The sequence below is a fragment of the Podarcis erhardii genome, assembly GCF_964252035.2.
Source record: "Podarcis erhardii genome assembly, chromosome: 2".
Lineage (NCBI taxonomy): Eukaryota > Metazoa > Chordata > Lepidosauria > Squamata > Lacertidae > Podarcis > Podarcis erhardii.
The window spans coordinates 71,767,250-71,779,800 of record NC_138498.1 but is presented as its reverse complement, the minus strand read 5'-3'; the positions used below and the strand labels follow the sequence as shown (position 1 = coordinate 71,779,800).

The 12,551-nt window shown below is 40.9% G+C and overlaps 1 protein-coding gene across 3 annotated transcripts in view; it reads right to left on the bottom strand.

The window, feature by feature from the left end:
- The window catches only part of RBM6 (RNA binding motif protein 6), a 58,233-nt gene that overhangs the window by 30,368 nt on the left and 15,314 nt on the right, over window positions 1-12,551 (bottom strand). For all 3 annotated transcript variants that reach the window (XM_081851285.1, XM_081851286.1, XM_081851284.1), the window contains one exon: window positions 8,707-8,780. In XM_081851285.1, the coding sequence (XP_081707411.1) occupies window positions 8,707-8,780 (74 nt within the window). The remainder of the gene's footprint in view (window positions 1-8,706; window positions 8,781-12,551) is intronic.

The following is a 12,551-nucleotide window of genomic DNA, read 5'->3' as shown; positions in this document are numbered from 1 at the left end:
GCTTCACTGCAATGCATTGTTTTGGCCTGAGGGAAGCAACTGTACATTCAGTTCTCACAACTGTGTCCTTTATTTATTAATAGGCTTGCATTATGAAAGTTCCATGCATAGTTGTGACATCCTACTTTAATGCAGGGAAAGTTATCAAAGACAGCACTCAGATGAATGGGCCAGGGGAGGCCAACACCCTTCTTTATAAGAAGTGAAGAAAGTTTTATGAGAAGCTATGCCAATATTTCACAGTACACAAACACGTAGTCTATATATGTTAGCATTGTCAAGTGAAGCTAAGATACCCATATAAGATGGTGAACAATGACCAGTCTGCACCCTGACATTCACTGCTGGTGATTTGCATATTGCTTGGTTTTTGCACTTATTGAATAATGAATTTAAAGGGAGGGGGTCATCAAATTGACAAAACTACCAATATGATGGGACTTCCCTTGGACACTGCCATTCTGTGTCTTAGTATGGTCTTAGTTGATGTTCTGTCAAGACAGGAAAGGGTTTTCATACTCTCTCATTCTGACAATAACTAAAATACATTCCTGTATCATCAGAAGCAGGGCTTCATTCTTTTATATAAGGTATGAAAGGATGATTCCAACCAGAAATGTTTTTTGTAAGTTGCAGCATAGTAGGCTGACCCGCACAGCTGTTACCCTGGAGCAAACCTGGTCATTACTCCAGTACCCCAAAGGGGAGGTACAAGAATCCTTCAGAGCATCTCTCCAAGAGATTAGCTTCTTACCACTCGACTTAAGTGTGTGCCAAGGGCAAGCAGCATGTCCAGTCATGCTGTAGTACAAATAAGGCTTAGAAGCATGCACTTTAATGCCACGTATATTACATGGGAAGAAAACCGTTCATGTTTCTTTGAGCCAGGGGGTGGTGCCTAATGCCTTGAAGGGGGCAGTAGTGTGACTGTTCCTACAAACCCTTACTTGGACTCTGAGAAAGTTGAGAATTATCCCTTAGTCACAAATACCACTTCTGGTGGTAAAGCACTGTACAACTTTAGATTTTGGGGTGATATTGGTGGCCCTACTAAAGACCCTCCTGAAGGACCCATTTTAATCCAGGACTGGTTTGGGGACAGAATTGGCCTTGGATTACCTTCTATGGGAGAGATATAGGGGAAGCACAACCCTGTTGTTCTTGCTTGATCTCTCAGTGGCTTTTGATAGCATTGACCATGGCATCTGACTAGAGCAGCCTTTCTCAACCTTGGGTCCCCAGATGATGTTGGACTACAACTCCCACCATCCTTGACCACTGGTCCTCCTAGCTAGGAATGATTGGAGTTGTAGTCCAACAACATCTGGGGATCCAAGGTTGAGAAAGCCTGGACTAGAGGGTCTCCAGAGTTGGGGATAGTATTTTACCATGGTTCCACTCCTACTTAGGGTGGCAGGTTCAGAGAACAGCATTAGATAACCGGGTTGGACGGTGATGCCTATCAGTCAGGGCTTGTGAACCTTCTTCAGCCCAGTGACCACACTGACATAGGCCACCCCTCTAAGGGTCACATACCAGTGACTGACATGGTCAATGTATACAGAGAACATGCAACACACATACAAACCACTCAAACAGCACACACTCACCACCATGCCACTACCCAATGCACAACTCATTCCTCTCCCTCGCCAAAATGCTGTGTTTCAAAGAGATTACTGCAATGTGTTATACAAGGAGCTGCCTCTGAAGACTGTTCAGAAAGTCCAGCTGGTGCAGAATTCAGTGGCCGGGGTGCTCACGAGGGCAAGTCCATTTGAGCATATTGCGCCAATCCTGGCCCAACTGCATTGGCTGCCAATTAGTTTAGGGGCCCGATTCCAAGTGCTGGTTTTGACCTATAAAGCCTTAAATGTCTGCGGACTGCAATACCTCAAGGACAGCCTCTCCTCATATAAACTGACCCAGACACTGTGATCATCATCTGATGCCCTTCTTCATGTGCCTCCTCCACGAGAGTGGAGAGGTCCAGAGGGGCAACACAAGAACAGACCTTTTCTGCAATGGCTTTCCAGTTTGTGGAATGCTCTCCCCTAGGAGGCTCGCCTGGCACCTTCATTATATATTTTTAGATGCCAGGCAAAAACATTTCTCTTTAAACAGGCCTTTGGCTGGTTAACATTCTATGTCCTTTTAACTGTGTTGTGGGAGGGGGCTACTGTATTAGTTTGTGTTTTTGTTTTAGCATTGCAGATGAATATGGTCACTATTTAGTGGTCATATTACTACAGTGGTACCTCAGGTTACATACTCTTCAGGTTACATACGCATCAGGTTACAGACTCCGCTAACCCAGAAATAGTACCTCAGGTTAAGAGCTTTGCTTCAGGATGAGAACAGAAATTGTGCTCCGGTGGTGCGGCGGCAGCAAAAGGCCCCATTAGCTAAAGTGGTGCTTCAGGTTAAGAACAGTTTCAGGTTAAGAACAGACCTCCGGAACGAATTAAGTACTTAACCCGAGGTACCACTGTACAGCGTGGACACCTCTTCCAAATCCCACAGCAATAAGAGGTTCCCCTAACCAGAGGAAGAGGACAGAAAGCCTTTTTAGTGCAATCTCAGCAGGATCCTATATTGATATGAGATTTTGCTTTACAAAAACGATTGCCGAAAGAATAACAAGAGTGACTAAAGAAGACAGAAGTGTAAAAGCTACATGGAAAGGACTGTTGTAATCTCTTGGTTAATCAAACGACTCCCCCTTTGTACAGAGGCAAAATATGCAACACAATATTGCCAGCACACGCAATCCAATTATGCAAAGATACGATCGCCAAAGTATTTACACATAGATGAAAGCAAAAGGCAAATATTTTTCTCATGCAATTTTCCTAACATTGTCCAACTTGTATTATACCAACTTCTCACGCATTTGACCCTAGTGACATTTTTTTTTAATTCCATTATATTTATGTCCTGTTTTTCCATGCTATATACAACACTGTAAAAAGGTAGCTATAAAACAATGAAACCACTGCAAAACATAAAAGAGTATAAGTAGCCACATTAATAGGACACAATAGTCAAAGATTAAAAGGTTGGGGGGGGGGAATGGCCTTAGCTGTGGACCTGCATGAAAGTAGGGAAGGAGTCCAGAGCTTTCACCAGGGACAGCATTCGACCATCTAGGCACTACTAGAAAGAAGGCCATATCTCCGCTGCTCACCTACCATACCTCTGATAGCAATGGGATATACAGACAAGTGCTTTTCACTGTGTCTTTAACACTCAGGCAGGAGAGTATGACACTTAAAATATCCTGGTCTTAGTCCCGCCCCCCCCCGTTACAAACTTGTTTCTCAGCTTAATTCAGGTTGATTGTACAGTGGTACCTCGGGTTACAGACACTTCAGGTTACAGACTCTGCTAACCCAGAAATAGTACCTCGGGTTAAGAACTTTGCTTCAGGATGAGAACAGAAATCACGCGGCGGCGCGGCGGCAGCGGGAGACCCCATTTGCTAAAGTGGTACTTCAGGTTAAGAACAGTTTCAGGTTAAGAACAGACCTCCAGAACGAATTAAGTTCTTAACCTGAGGTACCACTGTATTAACTAAAGCCCTCAAGGGCCTATCTTTTCCTTGTTGAGGGTACACTCCCTCAGGAGTAAATCTGCTATTTAAGAGGGAAGGCACATGCTAGTAGTAAGCAAGCGGAAGCAAATAACTGACAGAGTCAGAGAAAAAACTGTTTTGGATTAACTAGCCCAGAATAACCACTGCCCTGCTTCAATTTTCACCATGGCTATCTCAGATTAGAATTCCCAAACCTAAATGCCACTGGGGAAGGAACAAAAAGCAAGAAAGGAACTGGTGGGGGTGGAAGAATGGGCCAACTTCAGATGATGTCCGGGGCTGTGCTTACATGGTAGCTAATGGAGATGTTGTAAGACAGGACAAGCTGCATTCTGAGATCCCATCCTGAAGACCATTTTTACCGGTGGATGAGGCTGCCCACCTGTCAATCATACCTCATCACCATGGCATCAGGTGAACCACTTAGCCCTGCTATGGCTGGGGATTGTCTGCACAATGGAGTTCCCATTGAGAAATCCTAGCCACTTGGTGCCAACAAAATTAGCTGCAGGAGCAACTTGTTGTCTCACACTGTTTTCCACAGTAGTTCCATAGATATCACAAGGATACCCAAATAAATGCTCAGTCTGAGACCTCAGATGCACACAAATGAAGTTCTTTACTGGAAAAAGATATTGGGCTGTAACTTATGATGCCTTGTACTAGTGGAAAGCGCTTCTGCTCATGCAAGTTGAGCCATCCAGTTTTTAGTATTTCCTCCTCCCCATGACAGCCTTCCATGCCATATCCCATGTTTTCAAGAGAGTTCCCCAACCTTTAGGAGCAGCATAGAAGGCATGGAGTGGAGCTAGCAGGATCAATCCCAAAAAGATAATGTACCCCACTATGCACAATCATGTGCTTTCTGCTAGTGCAAAACCACTGCTGGATACTGCAGCTAACAAGTGAATGTGCCACAGACTGCACATAAGAAGTAAATGAAGAACTGCAAGAATTGCAGCCACACACTTCACCAGCCTTTTTCCCCAATAAAGTTCTCTTCCTTTTTGTCACAACTGGTCAAACGTATCATAGATGAGCTGCTGGCCTCAATGTTTCATCCTTAAGTCAATGCTCTAAATTGCCTTAATCTGCCTGCATCAGTGGTTCATGGACCACAGTTAAGAACCACTGTTGGCAAAGGGCTTCAAACTTAACATGAATCAGGCCTCACTGGAAAGATAAGAGAACATATTTTGTGGTTTTTCTACAGTTCCTTATCCAGCTCATTCTAATGATTTATCAATGATCCAGAAAATGGTAAGAGAAAGATCTGGCTGTGCTTACAGCTACTCAACAACTGTGAGAAATTGAACATGCTTATCAATTTGGTTTATGGAATTTATATCCTTTGTATTACAAGGGCTATAACTAACTTGAAATGGATCACCCAACTCAGGCATAGCAAATAAACCTTGTAACACAATCTTGTGTCAGCTCAGTCGTTTCACTGACTGGCAACAGTATCACGACAACTATACTAATGCCATCATCTAATACAAATATTCTTCAGTTTTAAATCACAGGTAATCTATGCTTAAAATAAATGACAGACATTGGCTATTTTAGAATAGGAACCAAGACAAGGCAGAACTGGCAGCATTTTAATCTTCCTCGGCTCCTGGTGACTATAAAGAATAAAAGCGCATGAATACCCTGGATAGCTGAGATTTTGAAAATTAATACAGGTTGCTCCCTCCATCCCACACAGGGAGCTAAACATGTCCTCAAAATGAAATAACCTTTTGAAATAATTGAATTCTTCCATTAAAAAAAGGCATACTCAGTAGTTTTCTATTAAGAAGAAATGCTAAATTCTTTCCTTTTCAAGGCTGTTGTCTGAAGAAGGAAGGAGCCAGTTCATTAACTCTGAAGTCATTTTGGTAGTGAGATAACAATTCAGCTCCGTGTATGCAGGCGATGCAAATTAGATAAGACATGTTACTTTCCGCACCTCTTCCCTACCTAAAAAGGCATCTCACCCCAAGTGGACAGCAGCAACATACTAACAGAGAAAGTGATGTCAAAACCAAATGACAAGACAACTGACCACAGACCACCATGAAAGTCATGGTATTAAAATTTTACAAATATCACACAGTGGGTGTTCTATCAGTGAGAACAGGAGACACATTCAATTATCGTTTGCTTTACTCATTTCTCTACCCTGAATTAAATGGCACTGCACTTGCAGCAACAAGAGTGCATGGAATGCCACATAAATCCCTCTGGTGACAAGGACAACAGTAACCCTGTGGATTTCATCATCATCAACAGATCCTGCTTAGTAGCCCCCTGCTCCTGTCGCCTGGGTGCCTTCACCAATATGGCCAGACACTGAATCAATTTCTGGGCTTTTCTCTGTATCTGAATAGGAGAGGGTTCTAAAACTCTCCTGGCACATTAAAAAACCCCCACATATTTTAACTGGTTTGGCTACAGCAGTCCAAACTGGCAGAAGACAGTACATCAGGCATACTTCCTACAAAAAGTAAAGTAGCTTTTTGAGGGTGAGGGGTCTTCATGTACAATACGTCAAAGAGAAATTCTGCCCTGATATAGAGCACACACCCACACACACACAAACTCTACAGTTAATGAACAGGCAGAAGCTGAACCTGGTCAATCCTGAGTCAGAAAGCATCCAAATATTATAAATCAAAAGTTGATCCAAAGGAAGGGAAGGGGCTCTGCAGTATGCCCTCTGCTTATGCTTGACGGTTAACCTTGTGCCAGTGCTTTTGTGAGCTATGTGTACACAAGAGGCCACTGCTCAGATCAATTTGGGACTCTCTGCGGAATAAGAAGCTTTAATGGTGGGAAACTTGTTTATGGCTGCACAGCTACTGGAAACAACATCTGAGTTTGCTGCAGCTTAAGGGAGATGAAGAAGAAACAGGGAAACTGTTTCCAGGCCACTGGTGAAAGAGAAATGTGGGTTTTGAAAATAAAACCTTGTTGGTGGGCAGCACTGTGGTAAATGCCAATCATATTTAACACAAATCTAAACTATGCTACCAAAACAGCTAATCAGATCTCTGTGGGATGCCTGCAAGTTGAACCTGAGCCAAACAGCACTTTCCCCACTTGTCACTTTCACTAACTGGCATTCAGAGGTATATTGCCTCAGGTAGTTGGGTTAACACAGCCATTGTATCTAGTAACTACTGATAGCCTTATCCTCCTTGAATTTGTCTAATCTTCTTCTAATGTCATCCAAATTTGTTGCCATCACTTCCTCTTTTGGGGTAGTTATCGTCTATTATCTATCCAGAATAGGATGAACTATATAATGGTATAAATGCAAATAATAAGAAGAGAAAAAGACCTAGCTACAGCTCAGAATAAAGCTGCAGACAGACTACTGCAACAGCAGCTATGAAATGCTGCTAAAGGAATAAGGAATTCTTATTCCAAAGTAATATTTCAAATTCAGTCGTGATTGAGAATTTAAGGAACATCTGAAAGAGTTAAGAAACAACCCCCCCACAAGAACTACAGAGCTTATGTATGTTATGTTTCTCAAGTATGTATTTTACATTGCCAAGTTACTTTGAGACTTTTTATTGTACAAAGTGACTGATAAATGGTGCCAAGTCACTTTGAGACTTTTTATTGTACAAAGTGACTGATAAATGGTTCATAATAATGAAGTATCATCTTCCTTATTGGTTAAGCCAATTTTGAAGAAAGAAAGAAAATTCATATTCTGTGTTATAATCAGGCTTATATATAGTGCTGCCCTGAGTTTTTGAGCTACCGGGGACAGTAAACAAAAAAAGGATGGGCAATAACAATATCTAGAAGGACAATCCGTAGATTCTACAAAAATAGGATGCTGTCAGAAAATAACTACAACATTCAAATGGCTGCTTTACTTTAATATGTATAAACAAGTACCTGACAGCTGTTGGACAGGGAAGCACTCTGGTCATTATATCTGATAATCATGTTATGAGAACAGATTCGTGGCGAGGATTCCTAAATTTCATTTCTCAAATTACTGGGTATAAATCATCACATTTAGCATCAATCTGTTCACTGAGATTACCAAGGACACAGTGTTTCCAGCTTACATTATTTTTGTGAGAAAATCACTTCTAGAATTGTAGCAGCCAGAAACTGTAAGAAATTTCTCAAGCTGGATATGAAGAACCGAGTAACAACAAGTTAGAATTTACTATGTAAAAATAGTTGAGAATCTGATCAATTTCTTAAAAGTGGGGGGAAACATAGGGCTTCTTTTCTAAAATTTCCAAGCCATGGGTATTATTGTAAGATCCATTTTCTGCTATAATTGACTACTTTTTATTTATAGCGCTCAAAATATATATATATATATATATATATATATATATATATATATATATATATACCTAGCCAAAGATATAATTTGGAGCTATGCTAGCGACTTTCTATTTCTAAGAAAATGTTAAGACATTCAGATTAACCAGGTGCAGCTGGAACAGACCAGACTTCTCTTATGCAGCTCCAACTTGCATAAAAATATAAATATGAATACTCAAGGAAACAGACAAAGCCCGCCCCTCCAACCAGATGAAAACACATAGACAAATGAGGCATGCAAATTGGATTTTTCACTCAGAGCTGCATATTAGTGGTCTAGCCCATGAATACACGTAGAGGGGTGTGTGTGAGTCTGCACTCCCAAGAGCATATTCAAACATAACTATTTTGCTTAGAGGAAGTACAGATTTTCATTTTACTGTACAATCAAGAAAGTGAAACATCTGACATTAGCAGTTTAGCTACTGTCACTTGAAATCTACCACATATACAAGCTCATAAGAACAACCACCAGAACTGGAAACCTTTCCTTAACTACCACACTTAGGAACTATCAAGCCTGCGAAGCATGCACAACTTGAGAGGCAGACTATTTAGGGAAAAAATGAACGCAAGTTCTTTCTGTGGAACATTAAGCCTCTCCAGATTTCTGCAATACATCAGCATATAGGCTGTTACGCTGTACAGGTTTTTTGGGGGGGAAGACTTTCTCTGAATCTTTATTTTTAAAAAAATCACTAGGTGTCAACCCTCCCCACAAAAATATTCTTCTAGCAGCATTTTCGACCGAAGTGTAAAGCAACCTGGTTGGCTTCCATGCAGGCGATGGCCTCTTCCAAGAGGGAAAACTCCACGCAGATATAGCCATAGTCGTAACCTGGGGACAGCATTTAAATACAGACGGGATTTGCGTTAGTGCCAGAAAGCCACAATTTCAGTACCCAGTTTCCCCTTCCCTTCAGCACACACCCATTTACCGCCACCCTATGCTCCCCATAAAACAAAACAAAACAAAGGCAATAGTTGGTGCTTTTAAAAATTGGTCTTAAACATTGTAAAATTCAGTAGGCAATGTGGGTTTCCATTAAAAAGCCAACAAAAGTGTAAAGGGCCAATTCTCCTAGAAATTAAGGAGATACTGAACACTACAGAGTTACACTTATTAAAAAAGGATAACACCCATTTCAAAAGTCCAGGCAGCAGAGTCTGGTTTCAGTGGCATCATTTCAACCCTTGTGAAACCAAGAAGTCAAAGTGCTTAAGTTTTTGTTAATTTTCTACTACAGTAATAGTATTAGTCTCAGAATCTTTTTCACCTCAAGTGAAGATCATTTTTTTAACCCTTTTGATTTTGATTTTTAAACTGATCTAATGCAGTTCTAAAACACTGCAAGGAAATTAACAAGACTACCCTAAAATGTTATTGTTCCTTTCTTCACAGGTAGTCCAAGTTAAAGGACAAGCAATTATTGGGAGGGGGGGTTCCATTTGTAATCTCTTTAACCATATTGTAAAATGGTTAGTTAACCATATTCCACTAATAGAATAGTATTTTCTAGCGATGAAAGTTATTTCAAGAAGCGATGCACCCATCTGCCTGAAACGGAGGCCAGAAGGGTACATAAAGATGTCCTTACCTCAAAATTATCAAGGATTCATAACCATCTAAATTAATACCAAGGCTTACTCAAGGGAAGATGTGTCACTTTAAGCAGGGAACAGTGTGCAAAGTTTCCAAGGCTGAAACTGCAAGAACTGGTTTGCAATGGAATAATTCACAATGAAACAAAAATAAAACATTTTGTTTTGACTGCTTCATCTACTCAGATGCTTCAGTTCTTTTCACAAATAACACAAAACATAAACATTATGTACTAACTCTGTCCGATCTGGTATTGCAGATAGAACAAATTAATGCAACAGAAGGCCTTGTGTAGCACAGATAAGTAACTGGCACAGGAGTATGAATAGGTTTTGTTTTTGTTTTTTCTTTAAAGAAAACAAGCAAACAAATACCAGAAACTCTATGTGACATACACACACATCATCCTTGTCTATCAGGAGATATCCACCTTCCTCTGACATGAAATCACTGGAAAGATGCTATGTCCTAAAACTAGTTTGCAATGCTTTGGTCTCCTTATCACTCAGCGCTGAACATTTTACAGGTAGCATAGTGATGTGTGATGTGAGAACCTATGGAATTTGGCTAAGGTGGGGGGAAGGAAGAACACACAAGTTTCCCGGGGGTTGGAGGATCCAGAACTATGCCATCTGGTGGGATTTTCTTTCTTATGCTTTGGACCTTGATGATCAAGATTCACCATCTACATCAGCTCAGGACATATGGATGTCTTGAGTTATATTAGTTTCTTAGCATTTCCTTTTCTTACTATTTATTGCTTCTTTTGCTTTCTATATACCATGATGTAACACCCTGCTACTGCACTTTTGGGTTGTTAATAATGACAATGATTATTATTTTTTAAGCAGCATTTCATAATATACAACAACATTTATCCATATTGTGATGTCATCACATTGTATGTTGTGTGTCCATCCCTAACCAATATTATTGGTGGCGGCTGTTAAGCAAATTTACAGCAAGAGGATGTCATGACATAACTTGCTACACAGCTGAAGGGCAAAGAGGGCAGAATATTTAAAGGCAATATCATATTCAGCAGTATCTCCATGTCACTAATAACTTCAATTTTGGCTAACAGTGTTAGATTTTATCTATTTCCTCGGGAGGCACGGGGACCAGCAGATTGAGTCATGCCCATGCCCATGTATGTGGAAGATGAGCTACTGAATTCTGTGCAATCAATTAAGCAGCTTTATAAAGGTTTCTTAAGGCAAAACGACATTTTCTTTTATTTTTATTTAACAGAATTTATATGCTGCTTGATTGTAAACAAAACCAGGACTTCCGGGTCGGCGCCATCGCCGAATGGCGGACTCCCTCCGAGCTCCGGAGGGAGCCTGCACGGCAGGGGCTGGGTCCTACCGCACCGGCGATGCGGGGACCCTTAAAAACCACGGCCACGGGGGCCGTGGACATGGAGACTCGGCTGACACCGTTAGCGCCCTCCCGACTCGTGAAGGAGCCTTTTTAAAGGCTACGGATCGGGTGCCGGGGAGAAGCGTGGTGTTTTGAGTCCTCTGCTATCCCTGCCGTGCGAAGCCGCATGCCATTCGGCGGAGAGCGCTGTCTTCTTCCTTTGAAAATTCGGACCTAAAAGAACAACCTGTAAGTAATTGGAACTTGGATTAAAAAGAGGGACAAAAATTTTAAAAATTTCGGAGCGAGCGGGGGAGGCGCAAAAAAGGAAGTCAGCCACCCCCTCCATTGTAGAAGGGTCAAAGCAAAGGATCTGATAACTAAGATCGGAGTAACATCATTTTGGCAAGTTTTTAACCTCACGAGTGAAGAACATGAGATTGAGCTGGAGGAGGAAAGTAGAATTCGGACTTAAAAACAACCCCCCCTGGAACCCCGGGAGCGATCGATGACGGAGTTTGGAGAGGAGAAAGGCAAGTTTTGACAGCTGTCAAAGAGCTGTCAAAGCGGAAAATAAGATAGAGACTATGTTACAAGGACTTTGCTGGTTATATTTGTTATAAATTGGATACAAATTGTTTTAAATAAGGATTACAAAGTTACTAGGGCTAATGGATGTGATCTGGAAGAGAACTCAGCTTTTGCAATCCACCTAGAGGAGCCGAGGGACATTACAAGTTTTAGCTGGAAATTGGAACTGAACTGTTTATCTCCTGGGAAACTGCAGAAATGGAACATTATTATGACTACAGAGGCCACTACACCGAAGAAGACAATGGAATCATCTGTTGTGGAATGAAAGGAACTTGACGTAATGTTTTGTTTCTGAATAACAAGCCTCTGTAAAGGAACTAACTTTTGGAATTAGGACATTTGTGCAGGAAAACAGGGACAGAAAGAAATAGAAAGAGGAGTGTGATCAATAAGAACAACAAAATAACAAGAATTGGACCAAGTTAAAAGTGGGGACATTTGGGACATCCAGATTTGACAAGCTTAAGGATTATAATTTGGAGTTTTTCACTCCTGGATATAAAAATCTGGATGGAAAAAATGGGCCTCTCTTTGAGACAGAATCCTTCCATGATTGGACATTCGAAACTAAAGAGGACTGGCAAAGGACTATGATTTAGAGAGACGTGGAAATATCGGACATTGAGGAACATTGGGAACGCAACCGGGAAAAGGGGGGGTGGGAAATGTGGAATCCTTAAAGGCGTAAACTACGTTTTATTTAGGTTATATACATCTACATGGTATTCTAAAGGGGGGAACTCGTGGTGGGAATAAGCCGATTTTAGGGGAATGGAAAATAATGTTTTTTTAAAAAAAAAAAAAATTTGGGTTAAGGATAACAAGTTTGAATTGAGGAGAAGAACTTGTTGAGATCATTTGAGAGATTGGGAATACAAGGGGGGGAGGGAAGGGGAAGTCCTGAAGGGATGTAATTGGAAAAAGATTTGAAATTGGATGTTTTATTAATTTGTAATTAATTGGAAAACTTTAATAAATATTATTAAAAAAAAAAATGATTGTAAACAAAACCTCTAAAAACAGTCTCATGCTATCTGTCTACCTACTTAT